This window comes from Myotis brandtii, unplaced genomic scaffold (genome assembly GCF_000412655.1).
Source record: "Myotis brandtii unplaced genomic scaffold, ASM41265v1 scaffold1667, whole genome shotgun sequence".
Lineage (NCBI taxonomy): Eukaryota > Metazoa > Chordata > Mammalia > Chiroptera > Vespertilionidae > Myotis > Myotis brandtii.
In genome coordinates this window covers 252,370-265,253 of record NW_005356121.1, presented here as the reverse complement: position 1 = coordinate 265,253, position 12,884 = coordinate 252,370, and the positions used below count along the sequence as shown (strand labels likewise).

The following is a 12,884-nucleotide window of genomic DNA, read 5'->3' as shown; positions in this document are numbered from 1 at the left end:
TGAAGACTGATGTAGCAGATATTTTTAAAAAATATTTTTTAATTGATTTCATAGAGCAAAGTAGAGGGAGAGAGAAACATCAATGATGAGAGAGAATCACTGATTGGCTGCCTTCTGCATGCCCTCTATTGGGGATCAAGCCCCAGCCCAGGCATGTGCCCTTGACTGGAATCGAATCCAGGACCCTTCAGTCTGCAGGCTGATGCTCTATCCATTGAGCAAATTGGCTAGGGCTGTAGCAGATATTTAAACAAGGAATTTTTCTTCATAGAAGCACTCGAAATCCATAACTCTTTAATTGGACATCCATTGGCGACACCCATTCCAGCCACACAGGTATTCTGACCAACCAGTGAAAATAAATTCCATAGCTGCTCATCAAGCTAAGGAGAGCTACTTTTGTGGCCAAAAGTACTTGCCCTCGGTGTTTCGGATAGTACAAGCCTGTGTGGTTGTGTCCAGCTACCTTCCTTCTGCAGAACCCTGGCCCTACTTCAACCTCAAGTTCTGGTCCTCAGTCCTTGTACTTAGTTCTTGTCACCACACACACATCAGAGAGATGGGTCATCAGAACATTGCAACCCATTTTTCCCCACTTGCACCCTATCGTAAGTGCATTAGTATGACCCATTGCATGCCCCCACGCTTCATGCCCTGTGCTTAATTAATTTGCTTCTCGCATCTCAGTTTGACCTGTGAGGTGTGTGTGTGTGTGTGTGTGTGTGTGTGTGTGTGTGTGTGTGAGAGAGAGAGAGAGAGAGAGAGAGAGAGAGAGATTTTTTGTTCAATAGCTTGTCTGGTAGTGTACATGGAGGTAGTGCTATCTTTAAAGTTATTTTCCAGGTATTTAACCTTCTAAAATTCTCAAGGGCACTTCCTTCTAGGACCACAGAGTTGGTAACAACCACCCAGATACCAGGAATCCTTTAAGAAGAGACTGACCACCAGCTGCTGCTTCTTTTTAGTCAGGTTACACTTCCACCTCACCCCGAGGAACCTATTCAAATGCCTACATTTCGGTGTCCTCAGTCAACCAACTTCCTGTCCCGGAAGCTTTTGTCTGCCCCAACTGGCTTCTTTATTTAACAAATTCCCTTTATCTCCCGCTTGAGGCAAAGCTCACTTGGCCCTGGGAGCAGGAAAGGCCCTCCCCCACTTCCCTACCTCTGTCTGGCAGTTGTCTGCCTTTACCTTGGGTTTGCAGTCACAGCCCTACTTTTTCCTGTAGACACCAACCTTTTCCCTGTAGACACCAACTCTTCTGAAGAATAGCACGATTATTCCGAACAGAATTAAACGTGTCCTTAACCAGGAGAATTGGGTGCTTGAAATTCACTAAGCAAACTATATATTCCTCCCACTTCTGAGCTTCGAATCCAAACTATGAAAGTCAGAAGACGCCGCAAGGCAACTCAATCCAGTGTGCTTGTTTCCTTCAAGTACAAACTGAAATGGAAATGCAAGCTGAAAATCAAGACCCAGTGATTTTTAAAAGCTAAAATACAGGGTGGGGCAAAAGTAGGTTTACAATTGTTTGTATGGAAAATAATACAATAAGTAAGAATACAAGAATAAACTCTGTTTTAAGTAGTCGCAACTGTAAATCTACTTTTGCCCCACCTTGTATAATAAGGTAGCTAAAATAAGACATTGGAAGTAACCTTTTGGGAGGAGACTGGAGAGAGCAAGATTTTGAAGGGAAAAGATGGGAGAGGATGGCAAGTGAATTTAGAATTAATTTTATTTTTACCTTGTGTCCTATTGTACTAGTTTATATTCTGATAAGTCTGTGACCAAAAAGAGAGAAGCTGAAAAGCTTTGTACTTCTCCTAATTCATTTTGGCAGCCTTTCCAGCTTTTATGGTGGCTTACTTACCCAGATGGTGAATTTGGCTCTAATATCTATTAGCTTAATTCTCCAAGAGCAACCTTCTTAGATATTAACTAGAAATGTTTAAGTTTTTAAAAACAAAAAGACTAAAACTTGTGTTTTTAATTACTATTACCTCATAGTGCTTTAATAAATTAGCTAGTTAACAGAATAAAGTGCCAATCCAAAAATAGTGTCCAATTTCAAGTATGAATTTCAATTTCTATTACTTATGAAAACATTTTTTCCATATTTTAAAACATCTGTCTACATGTTTAAAATGACAAAATGTTAGTAGCAACATAATTTTTGGTGGCAAGTAACCAAAACAGAAACAACTTAAGTTGTGTTACATCTGTGATATGATATACTCTTTATACAAATTAATTTTAAAATTTTTAATTGATTTTAGAGAGTGAGAGGAAGGCAGAGAAATATTGATTTGTTGTTCCACTTATTTATGCATTCATTGATTAATTCTTGTATGTGCCCTGCCACAACTTTGGCAAATCAGGATGATTCTCTTACCAACTGAGCTACCTGGCCAAGGCTGTACTATGATATATTCTTATGTAGAAAAAGCAGACTGTAGAACAAAATGCATGATATAATTCCATATTTGAATAGGGAGAAGTGTGCTGTAATTCTGTTTATGTCATGTGCATGCATGAAAGTGTCTGGAAAGACATCACTGTTAACATGATGTTAACAAAGTTAACTGCAATGATTTTGTTTTAATATTTTATTAATGGTTGTCGGGTTTTTTGTTTTTTTTAAGGGAATGACTAAGTCACACTGAGATGTTAGGAAGAACCAAAACTTAATCTTTCTCTTCTTTAGCTACCTGAATTCCATTCATTTCTTCATATCAGAAATGCTTTGGTAGAGAATATTCGAGAAAGAAACCATCTCAACCTTGGCTAATGTATTTAGGGAAAATAGGGAATCTTACTATTTTATAATGTAATTACCAATACTTAGATTCTTTCAAACAAATATATTTCTAAATTCTAACATGCAAAGAAGTTGAAGATGTGATGCTAAAACAAAAAGTTTTGAAAAGAGTGTAAGGCCTGGGCACACATTGTACTAGTGTGTGACTCAGTTGATTGATCATCTTCTCATTCACCAAAAAGGTCACAGGTTCCATCAATGTCTCTCTCTCTCACATCAATGTTTCTCTCTCCCTCTCTTTTCTCTGAAATCAGTAAAGAAAAGAGACACAGAGAGAGAATATATGGTATAATCCTGTTATAATATATGCATTAAAATTCACATGTAAAACCACCCATATACAAAATAGCTGCAGGAAATGTTCATCACTGAATAGCTATTTTCACTAGAATCTCTTTATTATGTATTTTCTCTATTGCTTAAATTGTTTTTAACAGCAAATTTTAGTGTTGCGATCAGAATGTCTGATTTTATAAAAAATAAATCAAAATGTTCTTTTTTTTTTTTTTTAAATATATTTTATTGATTTTTCACAGAGAGGAAGGGAGAGAGATAGAGAGTTAGAAACATCGATGAGAGAGAAACATCGATCAGCTGCCTCCTGCACATCTCCCACTGGGGATATGCCCGCAACCAAGGTACATGCCCTTGACCGGAATCGAACCTGGGACCCTTCAGTCCGCAGGCCGACACTCTATCCACTGAGCCAAACCGGTTTCGGCTCAAAATGTTCTTTGATGATTATGGATTTTACTATCCTCTGCCTTGTTTTTTCCATCTTTACTCTAATAATATGTACCTTTTGGGTATAAGAAACAATAAATGAATGGCACTTCCATAAATGGCTAATTTCCAAAAGCAAACTATTAACATCAGAAATCAATCTTTTGCCCACTTTTTCTTTCAATCTTATTTTCCCTTTTCTCCCTTGCTTTCCTTTTTCTTCTTCAGTATCTAGCATGATGCTTTGAAGTTAATAGGTGCTCCTGTCCTTTTTGCCTCTCTAAATCTTCCTTAATTCTTAGCCATTTCTTGCTTATTCCCAACTTAATCCAAAGCAAACACAAGAAGCAAACAGGAGTGTGTGTGTAAAATTGTACCATGGCATGGTTTAGTACTGGGCTCTAACACTTTGGTTTGTGTGTGTTTTTAAATATATTTTTATTGATTTCAGAGAGGAAGAGAGAGGGGGAAATAGAAGCATCAATGATGAGAATCATTGATTGGCTGCCTCTCGCACACCTCCACAGTGGGGATCCAGAATCAAAACATGACCTCTTGTTTCATAGGTCAACACTCAACCATTGAGCCACGTCGTCCTGACTGGACTCGAGCACCTTGTAATAACTATTTTCCCAAGTTTCTAGACTGTGGTTCACCTTTCAGGATTTCCTCAAATTTGTTGTCTTTTATGTGTATTTATTTAGAACTAAGAATTTTGTAGGAATGTTAGTGACAAATTACCTTTAAAAAGAAAAGCTCTAGTTTAATCTTTTTCCTTCACTCATACATCTAAAATATAAGTGAAAAGGGCAGGTGGCAGGAACAGATTAATTATTTTCAAAGTCAGAATCAAATCTCCTTGAATTATAAGACTAAATAGGGGTGACTTAGAAAATGGCATTTTCATTGTTCAATGAATGCTTTCTGTTTCAATTATCTCCTGGGCCCATAATATAGTACATGGCACACAACTCAAAAATCTGACAGCTTAAAGGAATAGCATGTTGTCCTTAGACTGGCACAAGTTAATTATCCCTGCCTTCTTCTTCTGGGAATTGTCTAGATAATTGGGTTGGATGAGATTATAGAGGAACACTGGACAATTGGGGACACCACGAGGAAAATGACCAAGAAAAACTGCTCTGGCTATTCTCTGCATCTCTGATGCTCCAGAGAGCTGGAGGTTTCTATGGGGCAAAAGGCAGAGTAGTGAATGAAAGTGCCCCCAATCCAATAAATTTGGGGCAAGCCTGGATGGGGAAAGGACAGTAAAGAGGAGATTATTAGCATACTTTATAAAGGGCTGCTTAGATCCTGAGAACATAATTTACCTGAAAAGAGAAAAATCTATTTCAAATTAGCCCTAGAATTTACTTATGTATTGGTCTCTGATCCTTTTTTCTTCACTGTTAACATCAATACACTTATAGAGCCATACATAAAAATGACACATTAAATTGTGCCTAAACCCTAGTCGGGTAGTTGGTCTACAAATTTAATTGTCAAAAATAAAAGTATTTTGCCCTATCTGATTTGGCTCAATGGTTAGAGCGTCAGCAGATGGACTAAAGGGCGCAGTCCAGGGCACTTACCTCGTACCTGGCAACCTATGGATGTTTCTATCTCTCCCCTTCAGTTCTCTCTAGGAATCAATGGAGAGGGCATCCTCAGGTGAGGATTAACCAAAAATAAATAAACAAATAAAAGCACATTATTTTTTAAATGTTTAAAAATAAGCTTATGCCTGGCAGGTGTGGCTCAGTGGTTGAGTGTCGACCTAAGAACCAGGAGGTCATGGTTCGATCCCCTGTCAGGGCACATGCGCCAATTGCAGGATCAATCCCTAGTGTGGGCGTGCAGGAGGCAGCTGATCAATGCTTCTCTCTCATTATTGATATTTCTATTTCTCTTTCCTCTCTGATATCAATAAAAATATATTTTTTTAAAAATAAGCTTCTTTCTGGCAGGGTATAATTACACTGAAGAGCAACCACAGAACTACTCATGCGTTTCAAGTTGACATTCTAGAATCTGCCTCTCCCCTCTGCTGCCCTTCGCTCAGCCCCTTCACAGACCCAGGCGCTCTGCTTATGACGTTCCAGATCTTCCAGATGTGTCACTCTTCTTACAACTGAAAATGACCACAGATTGTAGTTTCACACACAAGGAGGGAGTAAGTTTGTTCAGGTCTAATTAATCAGTCCTAGCATCATATCCTGGTGACCTTTCCTTTGCTCATTTCTAAGATAGCAATCTCCCCCAAAGGCTAGAGAAGATTTCAGTTAAACTCCCCCCCCCCAAATAAAAAATCCAATAAATACCCATGCTCAGCAAATTTTTACTTATTATTAGACCACTGGGTGAAATCAGGGTAGAGCCAACTAATGGTAAAATAGACGTTTTATTTTTTTGTATGTAAACTTATAAACCAACCAGCCAAACTGGTACTATTGTCATGACAGCAAAATACAAAAAACATCTTCTACAATTTGAGTAATGAGTAATAAACAAATTAAAGGTTGTAGTAAAACAGCAAAAGGGGCAGAGGAAATCAGTGAAATATATTATAGCTTAACCATTCACCTGAACTGAGGATTTTAACAAGCCTTCCAATCCCAGAAAACATGAGTAATCCTTTATCACACACCTTTGTTCTTTTACTTTCTATTTTTGAAGTTAAGATTCTAGATCTAGAGTTATCCAAATACTAGATCTAGTGTTATATCTAATTATCTATAGCCAGAGGCATCTTTTATCATTTGTCTAACAGCAGCAAGACTACAGAAGCCTTTTTACTTAGACTCCAATCATACCCGACCCCCACCCTTCGAATTGGCACAGGAGGCATAATGAGAAGCAGCATATCAAGGCAGAGATACATAGAAAAATCCGAGGAGAGGTAATACAGCCACTACCCAAACTGAGATTGAGTAATATACCCATCATCACACTATGTTCATGGCTATGTGTTCGTGGACTCAGGCTATATGCTCATGGAATAATCTGGGAATAAATCCGTGGATTGCTGGGTACCATAATACTTAGGGGCTTGCAGAATTGCATCAAAGGTTTCCCCAGCAATTTCCAAGGAGGCCTCCAAATCACTGACAGGATTTTGCTGGAACTGGATCTGGGGCTGCAGGGCTTCCTCTCCATAACTAAGGAATTGGTTGTTCCAGGCCTGGTTGTTCCAAGCCTGATTATTCCAGGCTTGGGGACACCAGATCTGACCATTCCAGGCAGGGTAGTTCCAAGATGGGCTGGTCCAGGAATGGTTGCTCCACATGGAAAGGTTTCCAGAAGCGTTCACCAGGCATCCCTGGTGACAGGAGGAGAGGCCCAGGTAGTCTGTAGTTGCTGAGCTCATCTGAAAGAGAAGGAGGGGTTAACTGAAAGGGTGCAGGAACATCAGAATCGTCTGTGGCTGGGGTTTTATGCTTCAGCAATAGACAAAACCAGAAAGCCACCGAAAGGAAAGAGCAGAATAAATACGTTTCCTGTTACCTGGGTCACACGGTGGCTGTTCTTTGGCCAGTTGTATTTCTGCCACCTCTTACATTTCATTCTCTGGTTCTGGAACCAGGTCTTAATCTGTAGAAAAGCATAAAATAATATGAATGCAGATATGCTAGGGATCAAAGAATATTGTTAACATTTTTTCAACTGACAATTAACTACAACTATCAAAAGCTCAGGAATAAAATTTGGATTTCTAGTGTCTTTTTAAAAATCAAGAACCAATATTCTATGAATGAATTTCCAAGCCCCTCAAATCAGTTGGCTGCTTTTTGTATTATAAACCTAAAGTGCAATGCACGTGTAAGTGTCTATTCATCTCCCTTTGGTTTACCCATGCCATTGGTTACAGTTAATGGTAATCTGTTTGCAATAAAAAGTGCCCCCATATGAGCACATTACATATTTCATGATAATAGTGATATTTTAATTCAGAATTATGAAACATACAATTATTTAGAAAATATCATTGTATTGCAGCACACAGTAAACTAAAATTTCCATGTTGTTTATAAACTTCAGTTAGAAAATGAGATCACAGAGGGGCAAGAATATTTATACCTGTTATAAAATCATGGAATAGAGAACTTTCTAAGTATGGCACCAATGATTAAAAAAAAAAAACCACCATAAAATATTTCACTGAATATAATACCAATAAATGTATGAAAAAATAAAAATGTATGAAAAATGATTAACCTCATTAGTAATCAAATGCACACAGATGAAAAACAAAAGATGCAATTTTTACTTTAATAAGAACCAGTGTTGGGGTTAGGGACTTCCTAACCTGGAAGATGGGAGTATATACCTCTTTTGATTAAGGCAAAATTGGAAACATTCTCACAATTTTGGTTTATGCAACAGGGAACAATGTTAAATAAATTGAGACACAGTCATACAGTAGACTGTTTAATGAAAGATGGTTATGAAATATGTTACAAAAAATCCAAATCACATTTTCATGTTAAATTATTGGGGGCGGGGGTTTGCATAGAAACAGAGTGCATAGAAAGATGTTAGCAATGCTTATCTGCAAATTAGTTTTCTTTTTTTAAATTTCTTATTGCAAAGACAACAACAAAACAGCCTCACCTGTTTGTAGCTAAGGTTCAGGATGCTGGAAAGTTCTTGCATCTGCTGGAGGCTGAGATACTTCTGTCTTTGAAATCTCTCATTGAGTACACAGAGCTGGGTCTGTGAGAAGACGGTTCGGATCTTCTGTTTCTTGACCTGGGCTTTCTCCTCCTTCCCTGTCCCGTTCTCTACAGAAGTGGGCGGTGTTGCGCTGGGACTGCTGGGACTGGGACTGGTGGAAGAATCAGGGCTGTTCTGAATAAGCTGGTCCATGGAGGAAGGAAGAGGAGAGACTGCTGGGAATAAAAATGACACTTTCCTCTAAAGCTTTTTAAATATTAAACTTGCAAATTTATTATTTTCTTTTTTTTTAATTTCAGAGAGGAAGGGAGAGGGAGAGAGAAGTAGAAACAGCAATGATGAGAGAATCATCAATTGGCCGCCTCCTGCACACCCCCATACCGGGGGATCAAGCCCACAACCCAGGCATGTGCCCCACCAGGGAATCGAACCGTGACCTCCAGGTTCATAGATCAATGTTCAACCACTGAGCAACACTGGCTGAGCACAAATTTATGATTTTCAAAGCACTTTTAAAATCCTCACAACCTCAGAGCTAAGTAGCAACAATTCCTAAGCAACCCGAATAATAACTTGCCAACCTTTGTACAATCCAGTACGTGTACCAGCGTCACCACTTTACATACCATGGACATGGCTAATAATAGTGGATATGGCCAACACAAAGGACATGGCTAATATTGCTGGTGAACAGAGTGGGACTCAAACCTCTTTGACATCACCCTGGCTGTTCAAAAAGGTCAAAACAGATTACTTGACTCCCACCTACAGTGTCCCCTGGTAACTTCCTTTGTAATTTTAATTATTATCTACATAATTTTTAAAACTGATCATCAGCTCTTTCAAGCCAGCACTGAGCCATGGACATCTCAGGACAACCCGCACACGCACCCCAAGACAGGGGGGCAAGAGGACGCCCCACCAGGAGAAGTGAAAATAGGAGCTGAGACACCCTCTGCCAACACTAAAATTACCCCCTCTCCTGCCCCCCCGCATAAACACACCATCCCTCTTTTGGGGAGGCAGCAAGTGCTGCGCCTTGAGGCTGGACATGGGCAACTTCTCCTGGGACTCAGGGTGTTGTACGCGGAAAAACAAGGATTACTGATGTTGTCCACAACACATCCCAACAACAAACTGGTACCCACCAAGACCTTAGTAAAGAAATGCATGGTGGTCATTACAGCACATCATACCGACAGTGGTACAGGTACCACTAGGTACCCGCCCTGGGCCAAGTTAAGGAGGAAGAGAATTAAAAAGCAACAACAACAACAAAACCGATCAGAGAGCTCTCTTCCTCGGCGCTGCCTGTGGAGGTGGCAGCCATCTCCTGCTCGGCACCAAGGCTGCCCTCAGACCCCTCGTGAAACCCAAGATTGTCAAAAAGAGGACCAAGAAGTTCATCCGGCACCAGTCAGGCCGATATGTCAGAATGAAGCGAAAATGGCAGAAACCCAGAGGCACTGACAATAGGGTGCATAGAAGATGCAAGGGCCAGATCTTGACGCCCAGCATTGGTTATGGGAGCAACAAGAAAACAAAGCACATGCTGCCCAGTGTCTTCCGGAAGTTTCTGGTCCGTAACATCAAGGAGCTTGAAGTGCTGCTGATGTGCAACAAATCTTACTGTGCTGAGACTGCTCACAACGTCTCCTCAAAGAACCGCAAAGCCACTGTGGAAAGAGCAGCCCAGCTGGCCACCAGAGTCACCAATCCCAATGCCAGGCTGCACAGCGAAGAAAAGGAATAGATTGTGTACACATTGTATTTGCATTAACGAAATCATAAAGTTCTGCCGAAAAAAACACACACACAAAAAACCCGATCAGAGAAAACTCAGAAGAAATATGGTAAAGGAGAAAGAATGCCAGAATCATCCATCTTTTAGAGAGCAGTTCCAGCAGGCAAGCTCCTGCACGCATCACCCCAAGCGCAGGCCAGTGCCGCCGCGCAGAAGGCTCTGTGCTGGAGGGCCAGAGCTGGGGTGCCCGCTGAGGAAAAGCAAGACCCACGAAGGCAAATAAAGCCTTCCTCCTGTCTTAGCTCATGGAATCCAGGTGTTTATTCTAAAAAAAAATAAAATAAAAATATAAACCAATGATCCGACTCTGGAAATCCTAAAGTCAACAGTTTACTCACCATTTCTAAATACCAGGACTAACAGGACACGTGAGTTTCAATAGGCTTCCATTTCGACCCCCAGACTTGGTCCTTTTTTAAAATTTATCTATATTGTTGAAAGTATTACAGATGTCCTCTTTGTTTTTCCCCCCTCACTTACCCTCTCCACCCGACTTAGTCTTTATTAGCTCTGAAACCTCATTTCCAAAATTATTCCTCCCTCACTCAGTTTATAGTTTTTAAATTATTATTTTTTAAATCCTCACTCAAAGACTCTTTTTTCTTCAGTGATGAGAGAGGGAGAGAGAGAGAGAGAGAGAGAGAGAGAGAGAGGGATCAGTTGCCTCCTCGGGTACCCCAACCGGGGATCGAACCCGAGGTCCACCGGTGCACGGGACGACGGTCTAACCACTGAACACACAAGGCAGGGCTAAGCTATTGTTTTGTTCTATGTTAAAAGTGGTACTCGTGGGTAAAAGTTGGTTTAACTTTTTCATTTTTAACAAACTGATCTCTTAAAAAAAAATGGTACCAGCTTTAAGTATCCCCAGCATTCCCCATACAGGTTTTGAAGCCAAACTGGCTATCACTTACAAACTCTAGCCACTTTGACTATCAGCAGATTAAATTATCCACCATAGAGTGGAATGAACACTTCTTTGGGATTGAGATGTGAGCATCGCACGTGCTCACAGAGCTGTAGAAAGGGAAAACATCTCAACAAGGTGGCATTTGTATAATTAGCCATGCCATTCCTGGCATTCCAGGAAGAGACGGACCTGGAAGGTGATGCTCACCACCAGACACCCTGCCCCCCACCCCAAGCTGTGCTGTTCCCACTTCTGACTTAGTAGTATTTACTGTTAATGTGTGTTCAGACTTAAGCATCAGTTTTATTTACCACGACGTATTTGTTTTCACTGTGTCTGCGCACAGAAGTTCTCAAACATGCAGTATACAGTTGATCTGAGTTCCACATCCCCAGTCCCAGCCCACAACCCGACACCTGGCACACAGGTGAAAGGGCATGCGCCACTAAATTATAACGGAAGGAGAGGTGTTGCCAGGATTAATAGGTAATGACAGCTGCTTCTATAAATGGGCTGTAATTGCTCAAGAGGGAAAAGGATCACCCTTATCCACCACCCCCTTTCTTTCTTCCCTTCTCCCTTCAGGAACTCAGACTTTTGAGGATTCCGTTTTTTCTTACCAGTCTCTGTGTGGAGTGTCTCAGCAGATGACATTTGCAAGGATGCATAGTTTTCTTCAGGCTCATAAATCTCAGGCACTGGTGAAGGCTCCCTAGAATTGGATGATTCGGAGCAGGGCAGGCTTTGGGGATAAGCCGAATCCACACTCATGTTGCTGAGTTGAAGGAAAGAGAAAAAAAACACCAAAGAGCTAGATTGTAAGAAAGGCCCAGGCTTCAGTATTTAGCGCGAAGAGCTTAGAGAAATATGAAAATCTCCAGATGTAAAAGTATCAAAAAGATGGGAGGAAATGGGTCAGCTTTGCAGGGACAGGACCCGACCAGTCAATTTTGCAAAAAGATGAAAAATTTGGAGGCTCCCGATTTATAAAGGAAGCTCAACCAAATTTAGGCCCGCCCTCTTCTGGCAGCCCCACACCCACACACACACCCTTGCGAATTCTCAGTTAATCCTGTCTGCCAGGCTCACCAAGGCCATTGTAATGCAAAAGGTAGCTGCAGAATAACCCAGACTGGGAGGGGAAGGAGAAAACTGGGGCCACCGGTGCATTGAACCCAGCAATCATATATTTCTGGATTCATCACGTTTCCACCTTTTAAAATCAAAGATGCACCTCCAGTTTCTGAGGCTACCTCAGGTGAACGAAACTCCCACCAGGAGAATTAATTCCTTGATCTTTAGACGCCTAGAAATCGGGCTAGATATGCAGAAGCTTCAACTGGCTCCAGTTTCCTCTTTGACTCACCCTGAGGTCACAATAAAACACACATTGTGTGTTAAATGGATGGCAAAAATAGTACTTTGTTTTCAACTTCCACTGAAGTTGCTTCTTGTTTTTTAGCTTTCAGAAAGACGAGTTAGTCCTTCCAGATGGAGTGTTGTCTGGTTCTCACCGAAAGCCAGAGAAGAGAAGCTGCAAACGGCTAAGACTTTTTGGTGACCTGTTAGTAATTATGCGCGTACTATTACCAGGGAAGATTTTACCTTTGTGTACACGCGTTACTGGATAGAATCCTGGTTCAGCCACTTTTAAAAGGCTCAGTTTCCTCATCCATCAGTAGAGACAAAAGTACCTTCTCTGTGTTGCTGTAAGAATTAAAGAAAAGTGCTAAACGGTGGCTGCTAATAGAAATTGCACCAGGATCCTGTGCCCATGACCTTCAAGATTGAAATTACCTTTTGTAGTGATTTTTATTTAAATCCAGTGGCAAGGTGATAGAATGAAAGCACCACCTTTTAATTTTGCCCAGGGAATTACTCGATGTAAAATAATGAAATGTATTGACCACCCCAATTGGAAGGAGTTAAAGAAGGACAATCTGTAGGCA

The 12,884-nt window shown here is 40.7% G+C and overlaps 1 protein-coding gene across 1 annotated transcript; it reads right to left on the bottom strand.

The window, feature by feature from the left end:
* Positions 1-6,509: 6,509 nt before the first annotated feature.
* On the bottom strand, positions 6,510-11,740 carry NANOG (Nanog homeobox). Its single transcript, XM_014536849.1, is given in 4 exon segments — positions 6,510-6,914; positions 7,052-7,138; positions 8,159-8,433; positions 11,556-11,740. Coding segments are annotated over 4 exon segments (918 nt in total). The 5' UTR covers positions 11,707-11,740.
* Between the last annotated feature and the right edge of the window lie 1,144 nt (positions 11,741-12,884).